General features: G+C 40.0%; 1 protein-coding gene across 1 annotated transcript; it reads right to left on the bottom strand.

The window, feature by feature from the left end:
- Positions 1-4005: 4005 nt before the first annotated feature.
- Positions 4006-25321, bottom strand: ttc1 (tetratricopeptide repeat domain 1; the record flags this gene model as incomplete). The annotated part of the gene is given in 7 exon segments (NM_001292302.1): positions 4006-4652; positions 6398-6452; positions 15964-16112; positions 16465-16501; positions 18459-18571; positions 23692-23752; positions 24901-25321. Coding segments are annotated over 7 exon segments (960 nt in total). The 3' UTR covers positions 4006-4515.
- Between the last annotated feature and the right edge of the window lie 1573 nt (positions 25322-26894).

Below are 26894 nucleotides of genomic sequence, written 5' to 3'. Positions count from 1 at the left end.
AACAGGACTCCACATTTATAGAAATACATTTACAGTAACTTAAATTCCCTAATGTTGTGCAACAGTTAAATTATTCAATTTAAATTTAAATTTTGTAAGATCATTGTTTGGACCTTCCATTTTGTTGCAGTGAGTTTGGTTTGAAGCAATATTTTCTCCCCTCAACTCACAAACGGCATCTGCAGAATCCCATTTGTTGCTTGCATACTAAACTCTGATCTGGTATTTTGAGGATTTTGTAGATTGGAGTCTGATCATATTGCTCAGCAGCAACTGATTGACTTGGTTCCCTATGGAGTTATGCTGTGAGTTTTCCTGCTCAATGAGGATTGGCAACGGCAATTTCCTCTCTTTCTCGGGAAGAAATCTAGTTGTAAGTTATAAAGTAAACTTTGGAAAAGCAACTTCCATTGTTGTCCATAGAGGTTACAATCAATCTACAAACCTACACTAACCACTGTAAGTATGAAGTGATTTCTCCAGTGTCTTCACACCTCAATTGGGACTGCAATACCTCAGCATAAGATAGCTCTCTTCAAGTTTCATATCACTCAGAAATAGGGCAAACCTTGCACATTAAAAGGTTTGTCAGATGGTATCAATGAGAATGGTTGCTCCACAAAGTTAGAAGTTAGTTTGGTCAGATTGTGTGAAGATTGATGCACAACTAATTCAGTGTCTCGTTGCTCAACCCACCAAAGGACAAGCATTATTTAAGATGTTTAACACTAACTAAAATTCAAATGAACCAAAAAAACTGCACCATAAATTAGCTCAAATTATAATAATGAATCTTGTTTCAAAATAATTGTAAATAGCAGATCTTGTGGATATACAGATGTCTCGGGCTAACCCTTTGTAACTCCACTCAAACTCTCGTTGGATAAGCCTTCTTTCAGTACAATCCAGTCTCACAAAAATCAAAGCTGAGATCAGACCCTTTTCTGTGGTGAGAATGGGCTTCACCTCAATGCTCTGAGTGGTGATGAAAGACAAGCGAGGTAGGTACTGTAAGAGGCAGTTTCTCCTCAGAATATGTCACTCAACACACAAAAAAACAAGGTGTGATAATAGAGCAGCAGATTCTGAAGCAGTCAACTGGGACTGGTCTGATTAGGGCAAGCCTCAACTCAAGTTGGCACGGTTGGAAGCACTGCAAGAACTTGTTGCAAACTATCTTTTTTTAAATCTTTGGGATAGGCCAGACAGACCACATTAGTCTCAATCTTTACATTCCAATGTTCCTATGTAATCCAAACAACGTCGACAAGATTTCCTCTCTGAGCCAGGATGTTGGGTGAGTGGAATGAAGCAGTTTTGTAACAAAATGGGTAAATAGCTAGAATCTATGGGGGAGAAGAGAGATTAATGGTATGGGGAGGAGAGAATTGGAAGTGTGGCAAGACAACAGTAGGTGTGTTTTTCTCTTTAAAAGGCCATAAGTCTAAATTCATGTCCCTAATTGGACAGCAGCCAACAATGATCAAGGAGAAATTACATGTTTTTGGTTAACTGAATATTTCAATCAGTGTTACTTTGTCTCCTCATCTGTTTCAACCATACACGGTTCTATGGGAGGGGGGTTTCATAGAATTTCTCCTAGATTGTAGCAATGAAGTGCTATTGTTTTTTATCTTTGTTTAATGTTAATGGGGGGTGGGGGGGTGGTGATGGAGGTAGTGACTGTAAGCACGGGCGAAAAGAAAGGTGGGACTTCAAAAAGGGGAGCGAGGGGGCTTGACAGAAGGATTGAGGGAGAGTGATCCAGAGTTTCGGGGCACAGTGGCTGAAAGTGCGACCTCCAATGGTGGAGTGGAGGGTGTGAGGGACAAGCAGGAGGCCGGTGCGACCGTGGAGCGGAGGTGCCGGGTGATGGACTGGGGAGTGAGGAGGTTGGAGAGGTAGGGAGGTGCCAAAGAGTGAAGGGATTTGAACACGAGTGTGAGGATCTTGAAGTCGATCCCTTCAGTGATGGGGAGCCAGTGCAGCCTGGCTAGAACTGGTGAGATGTGGGTATGGAGTTTGGTCCGGGTCAGTATGTGGACGGCAAGAGTTCTGAATGAGCTGGATTTTGTGAATAGTGGAGCTGGGGAAGAGTGGCGAGGAGTGCGTTTTAGAGTAATCCAGGCGGGAGGTGACAAACACATGCACGAGGGTTTCAGCTGCATTTGGAGTAAGGTTTAATTGGAGGAAGGTAATGTGGAGGTGGAGAAAGGTGGTCCTGGTTAGGGACTGAATGAGAGGAAGGAAGGACAGCTGGGGGTCGAACCGGACGCCTAGATTGAGTTCAGATCTGCAGGAGTGAAGGCGTTGACGGGAGCCAAGAAGTATGGCTTCCGTCTTGTCCACATTCAGCTGCAGGAAATTTGCACTCATTCAGGCCCTGATAATAATAATAATCCTTGCATTTGATGTAGCACTTTTCACGTCTTCTAGATGTCTCAAAGCGCTTCACAGAATATACTGTAAACTGCATATTTGTGGGCGATCTGCAGCAGCCAATTGCCCACAGCAGTGTCCCACAAACAGTCATGGATTGAGTGACCAAATTATTATTTTTTTTCTTGAGGGATTATTATCAGGCGTGTGCATTAAGGAAACTTGCCCAAGGTTTCGCCTAGGTGTCTCGCTTCCGAGGTGAGTACTCTAACCACTGAGCTACAGGACTCCACGTCTGCCAGACACGTTGATGTCCGCCAGACAAGCTAATAGAACATCAGCGGACCTGGAGCTACAGCTGGAGGAGGCAAAGTAGATTTGTGTGACATCTGCATACATGTGGAAGTTTACCCTGTGTTTGCGGACGACATCGCCCAGAGGGAGCATATAGTAAGGAAAAGAAGAGGGCCAAGGATGGAGCCCTAGGGTACCCAACAGGTGACCGGGTGGGGGCAGGAGGAGAAACCATTTGCTGAGATGAAGTGCAGGCGGTTGGGAGAGGTGTGACCAAAGTTGACCTGGAACAAAGCGTTCCAGGACTTTGGCAAGGAAGGGTAGGTTGGAAATGGGACGGTAGTGTGAGAGATTAGAGGGATTGAAGGTGGGTTTTTTGAGTAGGGCTATAATAACAGCGGTTTTAAGGTGGTGTAGAACAGAGCCTGAGAGAAACTGCTTGACCGTGTCGGCGAACAGGGGGAAAGAGGAGGGGGTGTTGGATTACCAGCAGCTGGGTGGGAGGGGGTTGAGGCAGCAGGTAGTGAACTTCATGCGGGTGATTGTGTTGAGAGGGAGGGAGGAGGGGCAAGGACGATACAGCCAAGTATATGTTTTCAATCGTTGATGTGAAGAAGTCTAGGACCTCTTCAGACTTGGCGTTTGATGTGAGGTCAGAGGGAGCTTGAGGGGGTGCACGGAGGAGGTGATGGATGGTGGAGAACAGTAACTGTGTGTTGTTTTTGGCCTCTAGGGGGGGTGTGGTGAAATGTGTAGGCAGGTGGGGAGGCTTCGACGAGGGGGACAGGATCACCGGGGAAGAGCCAGGTTTCTGTAAGCCAAAGAATATCAATGTGCTCATCCAGTATGAAGTCATGGTAAGAAGAGCTTTATTGGAGAGGGAGCAAACATTTTGGAGGGAAATGCGGATGGGTTTGCTGGTGGGGGGGGGGATAAAGGAGGGACTGGCATACAGAGAATTTGGGGTCGTGGGGGAGAGATGACTGTGGAGTTTGAGGGTGGGGGAGTGTTGGACAGGGCATGGAATTAGGGAGGGGGAAGAGGTGTTTGCCTTTCGGAGGCAGTTGGGCGATGGGACAGTTGCGGTGGCTGCTCTGGGACAACCAACGCCGGCAGCTACGATGGGCCTGGCAGAGGAAGCCAGTCTGGAGCAGAGGGAGGTAATGGCGGGATTCAGAAGACCGAGAAGGCGAGGAGGGTGATGGGAGAGAAGGACAGAGTGGGAGTATCATAGTGTGGGGGAACATTTTCAGAGGGAGGGGGTCGGGGCTGCAGCCAAAATGCGTTCGCAGAGACCAGGAGTGAGTAATCAGCTGGGCAACAACAGTAATTAACAGAAGGAATTACAATTACATTTTTATTTCCAGAATGCTCTTACTTATTCATATATTCTCATTTTAGCTTTGTTTTTTTTACTCAGAGAGAGTAAGGCATTGGTATTAATGATAACCCAGCATGATTAATATTACACAGGTAAACAAACAGCAGTATTTGCAGATATCAAAAAATCACAGCAAACAATATATATATACAATGGTCACACGGCACCTTTTAACTGCTGTTTGTGAGATCAATGTCGTAACATATCTGCTTCTAAGCATGGAAGTGTTATGTTTGCTTTAGTACTTATTCAGGTGTAGTCACAAAATAAATGTAATGGCTTCATTACTGGTCATTGGACACAACAATGGCAGTTTAAGTGCGGTAAAACAAGTGCAGCTTCTAACTGTAAATGAACATCTTATTGAAACATAGCCACTCTGAATTTCTTACCAGCCTGCAAAATAAAAACACTTTTTCTCCAGGAAACTCTTGGGTTGGGCCTGTTACGAGACAAACCCGTTACCTATCATTATTGTTTGGATTTTGAACAAAATTGACAGAGTAAGAGCCAGAGTTGGGATCCTTATTTAACTGGAAGTTGTCACTTGACAGACCAAATGGTCGAAGAATCATGTTGCCGAGATCTTTCAGTTTTCCTACAAGAAAAAAAGAGCTCGTAAGTGACAAAAAATTTAAACTTTGGACACTTTTCAAAACGCCAGCCTGTGCGTGCAAAGTCAAAATGGCTGCATTCAGGTTATCAGGTCAGCCCTGAGGTCAGTTTCTACACAGCAAACTGATAACCAAGACGGCAGCCATTACTTACTGTGTAGGCAGGCAAAATAGCCAATTTCCAAGCCATTAAGTCATCGGCAAAATCAGTTCTTGCTCTTCACATCACATTTTGTGGGGGAAAGCAAATAATTGGGTTCACATCCCAATCTTCCTATAAGCAGACCCATAATGCAACATGTTATAACTGTGATCTACTATATAACTTGTGTCTCAGATAAAGAAAGCGACCTGCATAAATGATCATCAGATCTGATAATAATGACACACAAGCAAACAGCAAGTCATGCCTTCTCACCAAACCAAACTCAAGTTCAATCTAAATGCATCGTTTAACAAGTCAAATATTAACGAGAAGCCTTGGTTTTCAGCTTCTTGAGTGAGGTAGAACAGAGCTCTGAGGAAGTCTCTTGGAATGATAAAATTTAAAAGCACAGTATATATTTCAGGGTCTTGGATTTTCATATGTAGAATGTGTAGAGAATTTGATATTACATCAATTGAAAAGAATACTGCTCATCAACCCACCAGGCTAATTACTTCCTTAGCTGACTAAATCTCAATTATCTTGCCATTGAAACACTACCTAAGCTGTGAAATGGAAATGCACACACAATTATGAATCGTCGAAGACAGGAATAACAAAGTAACTTAATTGAGGGGTTCAAAATTAGCTAAACGCAAGATAAAATTACAGATTTTTACTCATTCCATCATCTTATTATTTTGAATAATATACACATTAATCCAATAAAGCACAAATAAAGGATAAAATAACCATCGACAGATAACGGTCAAGTCAGAACCACATTGCAAGCTGTGAGAGAGGGTATAAAGTCATCACAAAATAACGTTGCATTTTCATGGTTGGGAACCAATTGTAGCGTAGATCAAAGAATTTCAGCCATTCTAACAGAGTTTGCATTACACATTTACTTTACTTTATTACTAGTTCTGTAATGACCTAAGCAAAAGATTCTATTTAATAATAGTTACATTTGATATAGAATATACTGTAAAGTGAATTGACTGTATATTTTATGCGCAAAATGCTGCAGCGAATTGCGCACAGCAGCGCCCCACAAACAGTTATGGATTGAAGTGACCAATTTATTATTATTATTCTTTGAAGGTATTATCATCCCCAGAAAAGTGATCCACCAATCGACTAACAACCGGGTTCCCATTTACTGCTGGATAAACAGAGGTGTGTGGAGTAAGGAAACTTGCCCAACATTTACTGGTATACTGAGTTATCTGACCTCACCTGGAGGGTCTCAAGTAAAATTAACTTTAACAGTCGGCCAAGTTATTGTTGGATTTAGGTTGGGTAAAGCAAAATTAGCAATATCAGAAAGGCTGTATAACAATGAGTAGGAAGTGCATTCCTGCTGCAACAATGGATTATCGTATTTGATGTTAAGAGTTGAGACACAGGTAGCTTTAGACTATATTTAGGTAGTGCTATATATCACACATTAGGTGCCAGAAGTAGAAAATTGCATTGATATTTTCTCTCCCTAATTGCTCCTCTTAATCTCTGCCTTATCTTATTTTAAATACAAACTTCATTGCTGACCGTTTACACCAGACACAAAAAAATGCTTACCCATCATTTCCTCCTTCATTTTCTCATTTCTCTCTTCAATCTGTTGTGGCAATCGCTACAGAGGAAAAGAGTTAGTAAATGACAAAATAAACTTTACAACATTCAGTAAATAACCTGAGAATCACTTAAGTTGACCACACGCAGTCTGATTTCATCTATCAGAGAGTTTAATAGTATCTAATGACATAATTACCTACTAAATCTCCTTCCAAATCCTGTGACTTTAAGCAACCTTGCTGGCCAAGTTATATTTGGGTACAGGTTGGGTACAGCACAGAACTGGTCATAATTAGCAATATCAGAAATTAAAGCAATATAACAAGTAGTCAACACATAACATTGGTGGTATTCTCTCCTCTAAATCTAAAGTCTTATTGTGGAGAATGAAATAATAACCATGCATGCAACAAAACTCAGCTTGACATCCTCATTCACTAGCACAGTGATTGTGTTTATTTTACTTTGTCCGGTTGATTTGATTCCAAAAAATGTTTCTGCTTTTGGATTATGTTCTGTCTGATAAAGACCAATATTTTTCTTCCAAATCATATCTAGATCAGCAAATCTACGAATGAGCTCTTCTTCTTTAATAATAATAATCCTTGCATTTGATATAGTGCCTCATCACGTCTTCGAGACGTCTCAAAGCACTTCACAGAATATACTGTAAAGTGAATTGACTGTATATTTTGTGGGCGAAACACGGCAGCCAATTGCACACAGCAGTGTCCCACAAACAGTCGTGAATTGAAGTGACCAATTTATTATTTTTTTGTAGTTGGGTTCTGGTAACAATGTTATCAGGACACAACTACACACGGTACAGTTCAGCAGTGAACGGTGTTCAACAAATGGCTAGAAATTTAGATTCTTCCTCTTTGGATCATTTTAAATTTGTACGTCTTCACCTAAATTCTACTGCAAATTTTTTTTAAAAAAAGATACCCACAAATCTTGTACTTTCCCCTCTGCAGTTTGTTCAAAAGCAAAAAAATAATAATTCTAGGACTAGGACCAGCTGAGTAATTAACGGCAATAGTTTAGCCCCTTTATTGGCACACAATGTGCTGTAGATCAGCCCTGTGGATAGCAATATAATCTGTTTGCAGTGTCACGGTCTATGGAATAAGATGACTGTCATTCAGCAAAATATTTGTACCCTTTGATTTGGTGTTATACGTCCTGATATCAGGACACCTAATAATCCAATTCTACATTCTGCCAAATAAAAAGTAACACACCACCCCATTTTGCATTGGGAGTCAATTGATGCAGTACATTTCCACCCATTTACAGCCTGATTTGTTTCTGAAATGGCATGTGGTAAATCAACTACATCAACATATATAATAGACTCATTATTGTATCCATCATTCCAGGCAGCCTACAGACAATTGTGGAGAAATAATGCAGCACATCCCAATATTGTATTGAGGGTCAGCCTAGATTAGGAGCTCAGGACATGATGGGCTTTAAGAAAGGACATACTCGCCTTAGAGGGGGTGCAGCGTAGATTCACTAGGTTGGTTCCTGGGATGAGGGGGTTGACTTATGAGGAGAGGTTGAGTAAACTAGGCCTATATTCTCTAGAATATAGAAGAATTAAAGGTAATCTTATAGAAACTTACAAGATTCTTAAAGGTCTTGACAGGGTAGATGCTGTAAGACTGTTTCCCCTGGTTGGAGAATCTAAAACTAGGAGTCATAGTCTCAAGATTAAGGGTCAGCCTTTTCAAACTGAGTTGAGGAAACATTTCTTCACTCAGAGGGTAGTGAATTTGTGGAATTCTCTACCCCAGAAGGCTGCGGATGTTCATATGAACATATTCAAGACTGAGGTTGATAGATTTCTAAAGAATAGAGGGATTAAGGGATATGGGGATATGGCTGGTAAATGGAATTAGGTTAGAAGATCAGCCGTGATCTTATTAAATGGCGGGGCAGGCTCGAGGGGCTGAATGGTCTACTCCTGCTCCTTTATCTTATGGAATATTAGACGTTCTGATATCCATTAACTCACAATTAATGGATTGTCAGTCGCTTTGTTTTCTGGTGTGTGATCAGATTTTAGTAAAGTAGATCTATATGGTTAGATATGTGGAGGAAGCTTACTGCACTTGCATACTGGGGACCAATGGTATATCCACGTTCGAAAGGGGCCAAAGCGTCCTGTAAAAGGGGTTTGACTGTATCTTGGAACACGGCAATCAATCAATTTGGATGGACATGTGCTTGTAACCATGGTATTGTATCTAGGACACTGCAAGTGCAAACATCTTCATCTTAAGTAAGACGCTTTCATTCAAACTGGCTCTCTACAGGCAGCTAAGTGCTTTTAGCCGCAATACCTAATAAAACTTGCATGGCCCTCCTCTGGAATGAGCAGCAATTTTAATTCTGTTGCAAAATGAATGCGGCCTTACTTCTGGTTACCTAATCTGAGCACACCCATGAATGCATGAAAGTAAGTTGTGTCAAGTAAATTCCCTCGTCGAAGCTCAGAAGTTAGTTTTGGTTTGAAACAAGGTTAGTGAACGAAACTGACAGTCAGAATTACGATTACTATTAAAGAAATTAAATCTGCCAGAAAAAGCTATGCATCAAATGTCTCAAGTCCACAGCAATGCTTCTAGTTTGTATTAACCACCTGACTTGCTAAGTAAATGTTATTCACCCCTTCCGGTGAACAAAAAGGTACTCAATTATCAACGCTGCATTTGCTTGCCACCCCAACACGTGTTTTGAGAAATTCCAATGTCAGGTTAAGTCATACAGGTTTTGCTGGTAATTCCCCTTTCCCTGCAAACACACACTTTACTAAGGTACTCCTGGCTCGGAGACCTTCTCCACCACTGTCAAGCGCTCTGGGTTGCTACCCTGCATGAGCGGTGCTATATAAATGCAAAGTTGTTGTTGTCAGCCATCCGGCCTGGCGTGTGATTTTTCCAACGAGATCATTTCCAACATTCCAACTTCTGCTCCCTTCCTCCCTAGTGAACATCCTCCCATGGCAGCAACAGGAGCCGCAGTGCGGAGAGCGGAAATAATACAGGCCATTACTACAGTCTGTCAGGAAGGCAAACGCATCTCTTAACTACCGCGTCCTTAGCAACCACTGTGCAGATAATGAACCACGCAGCTGATTGGAAGAGAGGGATTGAGAAATCCTTCATGCTTTATGCTAAATTTAGAGCATTAGGAAGGAAGCTAAAGGGAAAGACTTCAAGTGTAGTATTTTCTGAAATACTACCTGTACCACTTGCTAGTGAGGAAAGACAAGAGGGTAATTAGGCAGACCAATGCGTGGCTAAGGCATTGGTCTAGAGACAAAAACAGAAGTTGCTGGGAACACTCAGCAGGTCAAGCAGCATCTATAGAGAAAGGAAAGTAAGTCAACGTTTCGGGTCCACGACCCTCCGTCATTCTGACATGAATCCAATCAATGGGATACTCATCTGGAAGGTTATAAACTGTTTAGGAGGGACTGTATCAGAAGAGAAGGTGGTGTGGCACTATATACAAGCTCCATTATTGAAACACAAGTGAGAGAAGATATGGAAAAGGAAAGGGCAGACACAAAATCACTTTGGGTAGAATTAAAAGATGGTAACAGAGATAAGCTATTACAGGGGGTTTGCTATAGACCCCCAAGCCAGGGTGAAAGCCTTGATCTGGAACTGTAGGGTGAGATAAGGAATGCAACTAGCAAGGGACCAATCATAGTATTTGGAAATTTTAACTTACTCGAAATTGATTGGGATAATAATGTGTCTACTGGTTAAGAGTTAAACGACGACTGTTTTATGAATCAGTTTGTAAAATAGACAACAAGGGGAGATAACATCTTGGATTTGATAATGAATGACAGAGATGACCAAATCTCCAACATAAAGGTTGGAAAAGCAATAGGCAACAGCGATCACAATGCAATCACAAGAATTGATGAGGTTATAAAAAAAATCCCAAACTGCCAAATTTCAAGAGAACTGACTTTGTGTGCTTGAGAAGTCTAGTTGGAGTGGGCCTGACAGGCTTAAATATGGCAATGAGAGTGGACGAACCTATGGAGTTCCTTCAAGGAGGTGATAATGAAGGCAATGGAACAAAGGTACCAAGCTTAAAGGCGCTCCTGCCTGGTTGGACAGGGCTACAAAGCAAATCTTAAAAGAGGAAAAAAAGACATTTAAGGCCATGAAGGAAAATGGCACAGAATTAAGTCAGATTCAATACCAGTAGGCATGCCAGGACTACAAAAAAGGCATCAGAATGGCAAAGAAAGCTTTGAATTGAACATGGCAAGAGATGTGAAGGATAATAACAGAAAGATTTATTTAGTTACATTAAGTAAAAGAAAAACAAGTAATGGAATAGGGCCACTGAAGATGGGTTCAGGAGAGAACATGACAAATAATGCTGCACAGGCTTGTCATGGTCACCCCTTTTGTTTTCTATGCCTGTCTGTTGTTTAAATATATTGAGTAGAACTTTAAATACATTTTTTAAATGCATTTTTAAATGTATTTAACATTTTTGATATTTATGGTGCCAATAAGTTTGACTTAAGTGTCGATTGCAACAATTTGGCGGTAATTACCATTCTAATATGCAAATGAGGGATTGGAAGTGTAATTTGTTTCCTATTGGGCAACTGAGGGGAAGAGCTGATTGACCCTAAGGCACCAATTACTTCATTCCGGTAGGGGCTCAACGCCCATGACAGAACGAGCGCCATGTGCCCGGGGTCACTATTTTGTACATACTCTGACTATTGATGAGCAATAGTCAGACATTGGTTCTTTTACATTCACAACTTTATTACAAGTGGCTGCTGGCGTGTGTAATTTAAGGTTGATTAATGTTTGTTATCTCAGAGTTGTGTTTGTTGATATTTATTGTGTCGTTTAAGATTTAATGCTGAGGGTTGTGGATTCCATTGAAGCAACAATAAAATTCTGTTGAGCTAACTTAACTGCTTTCTTGAGCTTTCTGTGTGAACCAAAGGAGGGAATACACAAACAGGTTCAGCCTAGGTCACAGAAGTGTAAAATAAACTTCTGATTGTCTGAAGCTTCCCAATTTGCTTTAATTTAAATAGTAATTGGTAGTACCTATCAACGTTGAAGAATTCATTAGTCAAGTTACACCTAGTTATAGGAACTTGCATTCATTAGTGAGGATTCAACACAGAGGCCACCCAGTACATTGCGAGGGGGAGAGAGCCATATCATAAGTGTACATATAAGGGTGATAGAACCGTCTCAGGTTGCTAAATAAGTTTTTTTGTATCAGTCTTTACCAAGGAGGAGATAGGTAGCCTATCTAATCTGGAAAGAGAATGCAAGGATGTCACAGAGGAAAGTTGCGACACCATTCATGTCTCTCACAGCATGGTCACCAAACAGCTGTGCAAACTTAAGGTAAATAAATCTCAGCAGCCGGATAAATGTCATCCGAGATGCCTTTAAATAGATCCTTAAGGAACTAAGGGAAAAAGAAAAACTGGCACAAATCTTTCAAAAATCACTGAAAACTGGAGAGGGACTGGAGAAAGGAGATGTTACTCCTATTTTTAAGAAACGTAACAAAAGTGAAGTAAACTACAGACCAGTAAATTTGACGTCCATTGTGGGTAAAATTATGGAGACTTATTATAAAATCATGGAGCACCTGGACAGAAATAAAATCATAAATGATAGCCAATATGGGTTCATGAAGGGAAGGTCTTGCCAATCTAATTTACTGGGTTTCTTTGATGGTGTGACAAGGGAGCTTGATAAGGGTAAGGCTGTGGATGTTGTACATCTGGATTTCAATAAGGTCATTGATACAGTTCTTGAGAGACTGGTACTGAAAGTAAAGAAAGTGGGAATCAGTGGAAGTATATTACAATGGATACGTATCTGGTTGCCAGGAAGAACCCAGAGGGTGGTGGTACAGGGAATGTCATCAGATTGGGAAAATGTTACCAGTGGAGTCCTACAAGAGTCTGTTTTGGGACCTCTTTTGTTTGATATTTTTATAAATGATCTGGAACTAGGAGTCGCAAGCACACTGGCTAAGATTGCAGGTGACACTAAGCTAATGAAGGTGGTAGATTGTGAAGCTGAACAAGATAGGTTACAGGAGGATTTGAACATACTTGGGAATTGGAATTGGGCAAATTGGTGGCAGATGAAATTCAATGTGGAGAAATGTAAAGTACTTTACATGGGGACAGAAAATCCTGCAAGGGACTATTATTTGAACGGAAGGAAAATAATATGTAGGGAAAGTGAAAAGGACCTGGGGGTCCTGATTGACAATAAATTGAAGCTCTCCCAACAATGTTCTGTGGCAGTGAGTATAGCAAACCAGATGTTGGGATGTATCAAAAGATCAATAGCAGCCGAAATAGTGGGGTAATCCTGCCACTTATAAATCATTAGTGAGACCGTACTTGTGTACAGTTCTGGTCATCGCAGTGCAAAAAGGATTTTTGGAGAAATCGAGAAGATACAGAGGAGGGTAACGAAAACGACTGAGGGAATGGACTATGAGGAATGACTAAGTATATTGGGCACGTTTACGCTGGGGGAAAAAAATGTAAGAGGCAACATGATTGCTGTTTTTTAAGATTCTAAAGGGAGCTAGACAATGTAGAAATCATGACAGTCTGTTTCAACTTGTCCAGAATAGTAAAACCAGAGGACTCGGCCTGCGATTGAAGTGGGGTAAATTCAGAACAATCTACGCAAACAGTAATTTAGTGAGCGACTAGTGATCCCGTGGAACAGACTCCCTAGGGAGACGGTAGGTTTCTTTTACAAAATAACATTATGGGATATAGAACATGGGTAGTTTGAGACATATGTGCATGTGACTGTCAGGAAGTTGGAAGGCAAACTAGACAGACCTCGGTCTTTTTTCATCTAGCATTTTTTAATGTTCTTATGAGAGGGGAGAGGGGGGAGGAAGCAAAAGATGGGGGGTGGGAGGAGGAGAGAGTTTGTGTTTGAGGGAGAGATAAGGGGGAATGAGAGAGAGAGACTGTGTGAGACAGTGATTGAGAAGGGAGACAGAGAAAATGTGAGAGGGCGGAGGGGAGAGAGAGAGAGAGTGTGAGAGAGGTGCAGAACTGGCTGCTGCATTTCAACCACAAAATATACAGTCACTACACTTTACAGCATATTCTATGAAGCGCTTTGAGACATCTCAACGACTTGATAAGGCGCTATATCAAATGCAAGGATTATTATTACCATCAAAAATCAAACTACTGAGACATTAATTTCAGCAACTTTGAAAAAAAACAAAAATCACTGAAAAAATTAATGTTTTTCTGTTAATTAAACATCTGGAAAGGTGGGTTCTGACGAAAGGCCGTGGACCTGAAACATTGACTCACTTCCCACCTGCTCCCAGCAATTTCTGTTTTTGATCCGGAAAGGTTTATTGGCCTCGCTAACACCTCCTGATACTTTTTTTTAAAAAATGAGCCTTGACAACAATTATTTAATAATAATCCGTGCAGTTGATTTAGAGCCTTATCACATCTTTGAGAAGTCTCAAAGTGCTTCACAATAAAGTGAATTGACTGTATGTTTTGTGGCCGAAACACAAAATTTAGTCAGTAAAATAAATCTAATAAAAATACTGTATAGAAATAACGAGTATGGCAAAGGACACCACACAGAATAGAAAGCTAACATTCAAAATTAAATTTTGTTTCATGACCAAAACATTAGAAAAAGATCAGGTAACAGCTTTAAATCACGATTGCAGTGAAACACATGGTCACTGTTTAATTTCAAAATCTGATGTACAGCATAACTTGGCTAAAAATAGCCTAAAAAAGGAATGTACTGGCATGAACTGTGCTCCTTATTTGTGTCCTTGCATAGGCAACATTTTGATATACAAAGATTATGACATTTGTGTTTTCATTGTTTAATACAAATGTGCAGTGGCATATCAGTTATTGGAGCAAAACAGCTTTTTATGAATAAACCTTTAGGTAGAAGCTTTAACACAAAATATATATACCAAAAGCTTCAACAGGAACAGTGCACAGAGACCAGGGAGAAATTTAGAAGCCTTGCATTTAATATTGCACCTTATCAAATTGTCATCTCAAAGTCCTTCACAGAATATAGTGTAAAGTAGATTGACTTGTACATTTAGTGGGCGAAACACAGCAGCCAATTGCCCACAGCAGTGTCCCAAAGTGGGCGGAGGCATGGTCAAGAAACGTCTCTTTAGGTTTTTGAAAGAAATATGGGAGGGAGAAAGCCTAAGCAGCTTTGCAAAAGAGTTCCAGATAAGCAACTTTCCCAAACAGGGAATGTTGAATAAGGCAGTGTAATGCAATTGTTTCAAACAAAGCTGGGCTGAGAGCTAGAGGATCAAAAGTTCATCAACATTTGAGTATTCTGACTTCTTGTATGTAAAATTAGTAGAATGTTTAATGTGACTGTAACTGAGTTGAATGCAGAGGTCACAATGAATTTGTGATCAAAGCTAATTTGATGTGTGTGCTCCATCTCAAGTTCTCAAAATAATGAAAATGTGTCCCCAAATTATTTGAGCCTCAATAAACTGGTTAAATGAACCCATACAAGCCTAGCTTGCTGTCTCAATTTTTCAGGTATGAAACCCTGAACTGACCAAGTCAAACTGGTCTTAGCAGGAAGCATTAGCACAGACATAATGGGCCAAACATGCAGAACATTTCTATGCTGCTATGTCACATGTCTGCATTGAATTGGAAACAAGGTCCCAAGGCTGAAAGAGTGTGTTACCTGCAACACCAGCCTGCATTCAGAAAAGGGTTCATCTTCCCAACATATACAATGGAACCCCTCAACACTTCAACTGCCAAAACAAAATGAGTGTGCCAGCTGATAAGATGTTTGCCAAATTACTTAAGCAGATGGACAGCAAGATATTGAAAACTGTCGAGTAAAAATTCTGATGATTGCTTGCCTGTTAATGATTTTTCAATTTGAGCCAAAAATCTGAGTTATATGTAATAATGCGATGGCAGTACTGTTGAGGGGAAAAGGTATTTTAAAGGAAATCTGCCTTCTGAAACTGTTGTGCTGGAGAATATAGCAAAGAAATGTTGTCTCAGTGACAGTCTGGCAAATATACAGAATATTCCAAAATCCACTCTAAAAGCTCAAACTGACTAGAGTCTCAGCGAAAGATAAAATGCCTGTGCAGGATCGGAGTGTACATATCTTGATGCTAAAGAAAACCAACACTTAGACAAAGAAGTCAACAGGGAAAAATTAACTCAGCACTTTGTACCTAGAAAATGAAATCAAAGTAAAGAAATGCAGGAGAGAATTACACCCACATCGGTTTCATGTAACAATAATAATGATCCTTGCATTTCATATAGTGCTTTTTACGTCTTATAGACTTCTCAAACCGCTTCATAGAATATACTGTAAAGTGTAGTGTCTGTGTATTTTGTGGGCGAAACTTGGCAGCCTATTGTGCACATGTAGGAACTGAAGGCCCCAAAAGATAGAACTGGCAAAGTTTTAACACAGACTGTCAATCCTAATTGAGCACATACTTACCATACAGGCTTCTCTAGCTTGTACCACTGAAGGATCTTTCTCTACAACCATTTTGTAGTCTTCCAGCGCTTCATCAAGCTTTTCTGTTTGCTGATACAGCTCAGCCCGCCTCAGTATAGCACGAATGTAATTGGGATTTAATTGAATAGCTATGAAATGGAAGAGATATATTATAACAGCACTGACTTTGATTTAACTGCTCAGTTTCATCTTCACAGTGACTTACATGGTAGGAAATGTAAAAGATTTGCAACAAACAACTAAACCCACAAATGCCGAATGCCTCCTAGTGGCTCCTGATACAATGACATTTTCTTCCATTTAAATAGTGAAAAACTAGTTAGTTACTGAATTTTAAATAAACTGTAAACTCTAGTCATCAAATATTCAATATTCCTGATAACACCAGTAAGAAGTACTGCACTTTTAAATGTAAAACTTTACATTCTGAGAATAATCTAATGGAATGTGATTTTTCTTTCTTACAAACACAAAGCGTACCTTCGGTACAATCAGAGATGGCATCTTCCTTCTTTTCCTGAAACAGAAAACCACACGAATAAGGTAAAAACATTGAGAACAACACAGAAATGTTAGTCAAACAAAAAGTCTAACACAAGATAGAACACTTGCTCAGCCTATTTTTTAGTCTGTCCCTTACAATTCCAATTTTCTTCTCGACTCACGCTGGTCCTGATACTCCTCTCTCTCTCTCTCGCTCTCTAAGAGCTCAATGTGTACAAGTGGTCATGGGGATAATATGCATTCTATCGCACAAAATATTGAGTTCAAATAGTTGCTGGAAGACTCAGTTTGGTTGGTTCACAAAGAAACACTGACACGTATTGTATTACTACAGTCTGCAGGATATATTCAGGATTGCATTAACCTTTCCTGTACAGTACAGCCCTCTGGAACTCTACACTAAAATACTTTAATTATTTGTTAGGATGTTTACTTCTCCTTTCCTAATACCTGAAATGTATCAAAACTATTGTACAGAATCTACATGGCATGTCCTCAAGAGCAATCCAGCCTCATCAACCCAGAAAACAACACACTGTTGATGATTCTGCTTTGTGGAACTCTGCACACTCTGCACATGTGTAGAACTCTCCCAATTCCCGAGAGAGTGATTGAGATCAGAAAAGCTAAATCTGACTTGCCACATTCAATAGTTCTGCGCCTAAAAGCGATGTGAAAATTTCCAGCAGTATGCATTTGCCATCGTAATTTTATTTTAATTATTAATCATCCCTGCCTTTGCTTTGCAGTCGATATAACACAATTGCAGTCAAATTGCTGAATTAATCCAGTTTGCAGACTTGGACACACAACAGTAAGATTGTATTTTTTTTAGGTCAATGTGACCCAACTAAGAATATGTGGTTCCACAACCTGTTTCTTGACTTTTATTAGTAGACAACAGTAAAATGGTCAATGTATTGGTGGCACTATTTTCACATAATAAAAGATCGGGAAGGATCTGCAAAGATTTTACAGACTTTTTCATAAATCCTTCTGTGAAGGAATTGAAAACTTATTTTATTTTCTCCTAGCATCAAGATTCTTTCGGAACTATTGCCGTTTTTTTCCCTTGTGGTCATTTAAATAATAATCCCTCCAAAAAAACAAAACAATAATAAATTGGTCATTTTCAATCCATGACTGTTTGTGGGACATTGCTGTGCGCAATTGGCTGCCGCGTTCGCCCACAAATATACAGTCAATTCACTTTACAGTATATTCTGTGAAGTGCTTTGGGACGTCTAGAAGACGTGAAAAACGCTATATCAAATGCAAGGATTATTATTATTATTATTAAAACTAGCACAAGGGTTTTCTGGGCAAACAAATGCTTTTAGGAATCCTTGTGGAATAGAGACTGGGCACCTGACAGTTACAGTGAGCTGCAGAATTAAATGCCTGTAGAGACAGCACATTAATCTGCAGCAGATTGTAAAGAAAAGGAATACTGCATAAACAATTTAAAAAAACAGATTTAGCCGCTCCCACTAATTTTTGACTTCAATTTGCAAACATTGCACACCAAACACATGAACTGCTTCACTATTGTTAATAAAACTCTTAACAGCAAAGAAGTTGTCCAAAAAATCTACTTGTAAAGCGCAGTTCAATTCTTTTATAAGAGTATGTAAAAATACTTTACCTAGACCCTTTATCCTTTACTTAAGATAATTGGCAAAAGAACCAGAGGGGAGATGAGAATTTATTTTACCCAGGGCTATGGTCTGGAATACACTGCCTGAATAGGTGGAAGCACATTCGATAGTAGCTTTCAAAAGGGAATTGAATAGTTACTTAAAAAGGAAAAAAATGCAGGGCTATAGAGTAAGAGCGGGGGAATGGGACTAGTTGGATAGCTCTTTCAAAGAGCTGGCACAGGCAAATGGCCTCCTTCTATGCTGCAAGATTCTATGATTCTAGACAATCCTGAAAAAAAACATGCTATGGAAATGCATGAAATGCTTTACCAGTTTCATTCTAGCAGCAGCTCTATTGGAATACAAAATGGATCTGTCCTTCTGGTAGCAAGCGGGGCAAACCTCAAGAGCCTTGGTGTACGAAGTCTCTGCTTCTGTGTACTCTGAAAATAAAACAACACAAGAGATAGGTGGATTTCCAAATTGCCAATTGCCAATCTCGGGACACTTCGTTTTCATAAAATAAGCACAGGATAAATGAATGAAAAGGTCAAGCTCTGCTGTGGGTTTTGTATCTAACAAAACTGCTGCCTTGGCTGTTGCCACAGGATTTGTTTGCCATGTTAAAGATTCACTTACGATAATTCCTCTCATCCATTAATTTCCAAAATATTCAGAAACAATAAGAACAATGTCATCATAATTTTCAAAGCAAAGAATGTTTTCAGGATTTTTTAAATTCAAAACGTTTGAGCAGAAGCTCGCAGAATCAGAATTGGGTATCGGAAATATTTCCAACAACACTTACCATCAACCTGAATTTAGTTGCGTCTCATAAATCCACATAATATTAGGAGGGCAACAATGTGCGTGAAATAGAAGGGTTACGAAAACAGAAGGAGTAATGATGGACAAGGCATGATGGGCTGAAAGGCCTCCTCCTATTACCCAGATGTACCCAGAGGGTGGTGGCACAGGGAATGTCGTCAGATTGGGAACATATTACCAATGGAGTTCCACAAGGGTCTGTTTTGGGACCTCTTTTGTTTAATATTTTTATAACTGATCTGGAACTAGGAGTCGCAAGCACAGTGGCTAATTTGCAGATGACACTAAGCTAATGAAGACGGTAGATTGCGAAGCTGAACAAGATAGATTACAGGAGGATTTGAACATACTTGGAAATTGGGCAGATCGGCGGCAGATGAAATTGAATGTAGAGAAATGTGAAGTACTTCACATGGAGACAAAAACTTCTGGAATTAACTATTATTTGAACAGAAGGAAAATAATATGTATGGAAAATGAAAAAGACCTGGGCAATCCGATTGACAATAAATTGAAGCTCTCCCAACAATGCTCTGTGGCAGTGAGTATAGCAAACCAGATGTTGGGATGTATCAAAAGATCAATAGCAGCCGAAATAGTGGGGTAATCCTGTCACTGTACAGTTCTGGTCGCTGAAGTACAAAAAGGATATTGGAGACATCGAGAAGATACAGTGGAGGGCAACCAAAATGATTAAGGGAATGGAAGGACTGGACTATGAGGAGCAACTAAGTAAATTGGGCATGATCATGCTGGAAAAGAGAAAATTCTGAGGCAATATGATTGCTGTCTTTAGGATTCTAAAGGGGCTACACAATATAGATCAGGACAGGCTGTTCCAACTTATCCAGAATAGTAGAACCAGAGGACATGGCCTGTGATTGAAGGGAGTAAATTCAGAACAAATCTACGTAAACACTATTTCAGTGAGCGAAGAGTGAACCTGTGGACCAGGAGATGGTTGAAACAGTGTTGATTCTTTCAAACACAGGATTTGTTTGCCATGATATCATTCTATGATAGTTTTCTTTTAGGAAATATCATTATGGGATATAGTATATAGGTAGTTCGGGATATATAGGCATGCGACTGCCAGGAAGGTAGAAGGTGAACTCGATGAACCTTGGCCTTTTTTTAATCTAGCATTTCTTCTGTTCTTATATTCTATCACAAAGATTCTATACTCTGGTTCTACAAGCTTTTCCTAATTATACATTCCTTACATGGGGTTTCTCGGGTCAATACCTCTCTCCTTCCTAAGCAATGCCAAATTCTTCAGTCAATTACTCACTAAATGAATGTCCCGTTTGGGTAGGACAAGTTTGCAGGGCTATGGGGAGAGAGCGGGGGTGTGGAATTGAATTGGATAGCTCTCTTCAAAGAGCTGGCACGGACACAATGGGCTGAATGGCCTCCTTCTTTGCTGTATGAGTCTGTGATAAGAGATGCGTATTCTTATATTGTCAAATGTGCAAAAATATACATGATGTAAGCCTGGAGCCTGGAATGAACAATTAAACACCCACAGTCAGTGTGTGAAGACATGGTGTGAACATAATAATCCTTGTATTTGATATTGCTCCTTATCACGTATTCGAGACGTCTCAAAGCGCTTCACAGAATATACCGTAAAGTGAATTGACTGTATATTTTGTGGGCGAAATGTGGTAGCCAATTGCGCACAGCAGTGTCCCACAAACAGTCGGGAATTGAAGTGACCAATTTATTATTATTTTTGAAGGAATTATTACCCCTGGAAAAGCGATCCGCCAATCAACTAACAACCGGGTTGCTACTTATTGTTAGGTAAACAGAGGCGTGTGGAGTAAGGAAACTTGCCCAACATTTCGCCCTTCCATAAATCAAACTCAAGGATCTGCTCGCTTGCGAGGCAAGTGCTCTAACCACTGAGCTACACGACTCCACATATGCAAGACTCTGTATCAAATGTAAGGATTATTAATATTTTTACATCAGAACTGTTTGGTGAACCCCAAGCACTTATTGAGATGTAAAAATCCAACAAAATGCTCCAAACACAAAGGAAAGAGCATACAAGCAATAACAACACTGAATTACATTTGTATAGTGCCTTTCACGTCGGGAGGACGTTCCAAGGCACTGAATAAACAGGCGCATGGAGTAAGGAAACTTGGCTAAGGATCCCTGCCCAGGAATCAAACCCAGGTACTCTCGCTTGCAAGGTGAGTGCTCTAACCAATACACTACAGGACTTCACTGCACATACCCAGCAAATACAATAACAACAAGATTACATTTGTATAGCGCCTTTCACGTCGGGAGAACGTCAAATAAGTGATTAGTTGAAGCTGGACTATGTATCTCCTCATTTTAATGGACATTGCAACATGTGATTTCAGTTATACAATCACTTTACACGTAGTCAGAGTTGGCTTAGTAGAATCACAGTAGGAATTCCCTCCTTCCCTGTGTTTGACAGCAGTGAACACAGAACTAGGTCAACTTATGCCCAACTCACACTGCTTTCCACTGCAAAAAAGAATAATTTTGTTATCGAGCTTAGGTTCTCACCCCTCTGGTCTGCTCAGACCCCACTCGTCTGCTCACCCACCCTCAACACAGCATCCTTGACCCCTCCAGGCAATTATCGATAGTCGTGTCCTCAAACACTGTGCCGCTAATCTCTGGAATCTCTTTATAATAATTCTTGCATTTGATATAGCGCCTAATCACAATGTTGAGATATCTCAAAGCTTTTCATAGAATATACTGTAAAGTACACTATGTCTTTTATGGGTGAAATGCGCAGCCAGTTGTGCACAGCAGTGTCACATAAACAGTCATGGAGTGAGTGACTACTTTTATTTATCTATCTTTAAATCCCACCTAACATTTTGCCCTGCTGAGAATCGAACAAGGTCTCTCCTTGCGAGGCGAACAGAAGCAAGAAGCATCTTTGATTCCACAGGTTGCTCTCTAGTTGCCTGCACAAGTACCCCCAAGGCAATGGGAGAATTTGATACTTTGATTACTGGCCACGAGCAAGTGAAAAGGTACAATTTAATCCTGGAGCAATTACGCTCTGTTTGCCATCAATTGATTGTAAAATAAATGTCAATTCTTGTAACAAGCAAATTTATAAGAGTATTTGATTACATCACAAGTTGGCAGTTTCAACATTTGAGATTCAAGAAGGATATAAACATATGTAGAGGCCTGAGGAGGTCGAAAAAAGAACTAGAATTATATCTTCTAAATAGAGGTGAATTTCAGAAGAGAGAAACACTTGTGAAATCCACTAGATTATCACAGAGGATCAGAAAACATAATGTATTCAAATAAAACCACTGCCAGTGACACAGAAGAAAACTAAGCTTTAAAGACTGGTTAGAAATGATCTGGCAAACAAGATGGTGGAAGCTAAAATCTGCATGGTGTTCATCCGGAGAACACAAACTCACTTTATTCAAAACAAGATCCAACCTCAACTTGGCAGAGCGTGATGGTTTCAGTTAATTCTTGCTTAAATCTAGAACACAATTTTCAGTAACCATTCTCTGATCCAAATTGCTGTTTCTTATAAGTGGTACTTTCACCATTTGATCTCAATCCTTTATCAAAAAAAGCTATCCATATTTATGCTTCAATAAAAACCTGCACCTTTCAGTTTGTACTTTAAGAAACCACTGCAGTTTTTGAAAGACTTCAGAGCATTCCCATCATTAATACGGTATCATAAGCACTAATTGGCAAAATACACAGTTTACTTGCCGTCTATCACACAATGTGTACAATGGAAATGAATGCAAACCTAAATTGAACAGCCAGAGATCCTTGCCAAACTCCACTGGCTCCCTGTCACAGAGTGGCTTCAAAGGGATCAAAAACAGAGCCCTGAGTGACGCCACACGTAATGGTGCGGCGGCTGGAGGAGGAGCCGTTAGTGGAGACAAACATTCGTGGATTGAGTGACCAAATTATTATTTATTTATTTTAATTTATTTTTTTGAAGGGACAATTCCACCTGGAAAACCGATCTACCAATTTACTAACGAATGGGTTCCTACTTACTTCTGGTTTCCTACTTAAACCTTCCTAGGTAAATAGAGGCATGTGGAGTAAGAAAACTTGCCTAACCAGGAATTGAATCAGGTCCTCTTGCTTGCCAAGCGACTGCTCTATTAAAAGCAGTTGTTGTGTTCTCTGGAAGAAAGCCATTTTAACTTTCGCAATGGTGTTATTGAATTGGGAAGTAATGAGATAGCCAATATAAAAAGGGAACCATGTGACAGGATAGTGTGGGTTTCTTGTGTCTGTTCTGATATTGTTTGTGTTTAAACTTTGCAATACATTTAAAAAAATATTATGGGTATACACAATTGAACCACTCAAAAAACAACACAGATTTGCTGATTCCACAAGTTGATTCCCTAATCTTTAGCTCTTGTGTGTTGCCTGTGAAACCTTCCTACCAGATGACACACACCGGATTAATATAGAAATAGATCCTCAAATTGAAAAGTACCTCAACTGCAAATTGAAGGGGGGGGGGGGGGGGGTTGGAGAGGAGGAAGAGAATGGAAAGAAGGAACAGCAAACTACAACCTATTTGAAAATAATTCTTAAACTCTAAGTAAAGCGATCAATTTAATAGATACATATTGGCAAAGCTGTTTTTAAACTACCCACTGGGTATGATGGACACCTTCAAAGTAATTGATCCCATTACACGAATCTCGGAGAAAACACCTACCTCCTCCTTTAAACTGTTCATTTCCATTTCCTTTTAACTTCAGACTTTCATCTTGTCTTTTCTGTAATGTAAATTTTGTCAAAGAGCAAAAATCATCAGCAGTGCATTACAGACCAGGGCAAAAACATAAAGGTATAACTCTTTATGTACGCATTCAGCTGTTACCTTTATTTTTAATACCTTTTCACCAATAACCAATAACCCTGCAACGAATAATAATAATCCTTGCATTTGATATAGAGTCTTATCACTTTGTTGAGACGTCTCAAAGCGCTTCAAAGAATATACTGTTAAGTGATTAAACTAGAATCATAGAATCCGGCAGCACAGAAGGAGGCCATTTGGCCCATCGTGCCTGTGCCAGCTCTTTGAAAGTCTCACTCTCCCGCTCTTTCCCCAAAGCCTTGCAATTATTTTCTTTTTAAGTATCTATCCAATTCCCTTTTGAAAGTTATTATTGAATCTGCTTCCACCACCCTTTCAGGCAGTGCATTCCAGATCATAACAATTCACTACTTAATTTTTTTCTCCTCTTCTCCTGTCCGGTTCTTTGCTAAGTGAATACTGTAAAGTGAACTGACTAGGTATTTTGTGTATTATAATTAACTAATGCAGTTTAGGATGAGATTCTAATTTCATTATATATAATAATAATCCTTGCATTTAATATAGCGCTTTTCACGTGTCTAAGACGTCTCAAATCACTTCACAGAATATACTGTAAAGTGAATTGACTGTATATTTTGTGGGCGAAATGCAGCAGCCAGTTGTGCACCTCTCTCTCACACTCTCTCTCCTCCCCTGTCTCCCCCTCTCACATTCTCTCTGTCTCCCCCTCTCACTCTCCCACAGCTCTCCCCCTCTCTCAATCACTCTCTCAGAATACACTGTAAAGTGAGTTTACTGTATATTAGTGAGCAAAATGTGGCAGGCAATTGAATATAGCAGTGTCCCACAAACAGTCATAGATTGATTGACCAAATTATTATTGTTTTTTTGAAGGATTATTATCCCCAGAAAAGTGATCCACCAATCGACTAACAACTGGGTTCCTACTTACTGCTAAATTTCATGATTTCATGTGGTCAGGACTTGCTTGTCCATCAATGGGGACAGGAAACAACGCTGCTGAGTGGACTTTTTATGATAAAGTCTAACAGCCCATAGTTGAAACTTGTAACAAGATTGCTGTTCCCACCAATTAATTACCTTTTTCTCTTCCTCTGGTAGATCTTTTTCCAGCTCTCGCAAATATTCTTCATCAAATTCAAGCTTTTTAGTTTTCATTACTTCAATGTCATCCTCAGGCGACAGACTTGCCGCACCCTCCACACACTCAGCAGTTCCACAGTCATCAGACTCCAGTGATTCTCTGCACTCATAGAAGTGTTCTTCTACTGTTTCTTGATCACAACTGACGTGAGCAATTTGTGGCTTCTCTGTATCCCCGCAGGCTCCCAAAGTGCTATTCTCCACAGGCACCTGTCTGCTGTCAGCTGATTCACCGCAACTCAACTTCTTAGATGTTACATCCTGCCCTTTTGTTTCACTCTCTGAAATGTTTAGAATAGTTCCCAATTTTTCCGAAAGGTCCACGTTTTTCGAATCAGGATCCATTTACAGAAGTAATCTATTGAATGTGAAAGAAAGAATAATGATAATAATCGTTGCATTTGATGTAGTGCCTTATCCCATCATTGAGATGTTTCAAAGAGCTCTACAGAATATACTATAAAGTGAATTGACTGTATATTTTGTGGGCGAAATTTAGCACAAAAAGCAAGAGGTAACACTCTCTCTTCCGTCCTGCCATATCCTGATAGAGAATGAGAGGGAATTCAATTCAAATAGCTGAAAATGGACAAGTTAGACATTCTAAACATGAGGCGGACATCATAAACTTTATGTCACCATACAATCTGAGTCAGGCAGACACTTTCTCTGTAAATTATGTATTAAATAAATTGTAGATGGGAGATAAATTACAAATTAGAAATGTTACCCACATCTCTGATCAGCCAGAAAGCAACTGCAAGGTACTGACAATCTCATCTCAGAGGAGACAAGTAATTGTAGACGTAGTATGACACCCATCACAAACATGATTGACATATGATAAAACAATTGGGGGTGGGGTGTGTGAAACAGATATAAATATATAGGGATCTGCACAAGCTACTTTGTTGTTATAATTTTGAGTTTGTTGAAATTCACCAGTGCCTAAGATCAATATATTTGAAAGCTTTTTTAAAACAAATAACATTGCTTATTTTTTCTATTTAAAATTAATTCATGGGTTTCTCCAAATAAGACAGCAGGCATTTGAGGGATGACAAGCATAGTATGCTAATACATATAGATACGAGAGTAGACACAGCTTCTATAAGATCCACAGATATGTAGCTGCCATTATTTGCCTTTCTTCAACCAGGAAACTGCGTTAATTTGCCATTCCGACTTCCTCATAAACCACTGTGAACTACCTAAAAGGTGCACTGTGCATTTCAATTCTGCTTTGCAGTCCTTCTTCCCTCATCCAGGAGTTTGAATCTAGCTAATAATCTGAAAATAGTTTAGAACTGCATCCCCATGAGCAGTTTGCTTTTGCCCTCCTCTGATTAGAATCCACTTAAATAATAATAATCCTTGCATTTGATACAGCACCTTATCACATCTTTGACAACTCAATCAAAGCGCTTCATTGCAATAGATTTACAGCACCAAATATCTCAAAGCGCTTCATATCCAATTATTGTCAATTGCGGTGACTGTATTTGTGGACAATGGTGGCAGCCATTTGACACAAAGCGAGAACCCACAAAGAGCGACTTGGAGCGACTAACACTGATCGGGAGAAACGCACTGGGATCTTTCACGTCCCGGCCTGGGTGCCCCGACCTCGATCCGTTTATTCATGCTTCATCTTTGAGACGCCAATGACATAAGGCTCTACATTGAATGAAAGATTATTGTTATCTGAAGGACCGCAACTCCAACAACGCCGCTGCGCTCCCCAGCGCCGGGCAGAGAGGGGCAAGTTCTACACGAGGCTCCAACACACAGCCTTCTGACTGAGAGAGAGAGAGAGAGAGAGAGAGAGAATGAGAGCCTCACCCGCCCTTTTTCTTTCTCTTTCACTCTCTACCTTCCTTCTCTATCCCCCTCTTCTCTTTCCCTTTCCCTCTCTATCTGTCTCTCATCTC

Source organism: Callorhinchus milii, unplaced genomic scaffold, assembly GCF_018977255.1.
Source record: "Callorhinchus milii isolate IMCB2004 unplaced genomic scaffold, IMCB_Cmil_1.0 Scaffold13, whole genome shotgun sequence".
NCBI lineage: Eukaryota > Metazoa > Chordata > Chondrichthyes > Chimaeriformes > Callorhinchidae > Callorhinchus > Callorhinchus milii.
Note: the sequence above shows the minus strand (reverse complement) of the source record. Positions and strands in the feature narration are given on the sequence as shown.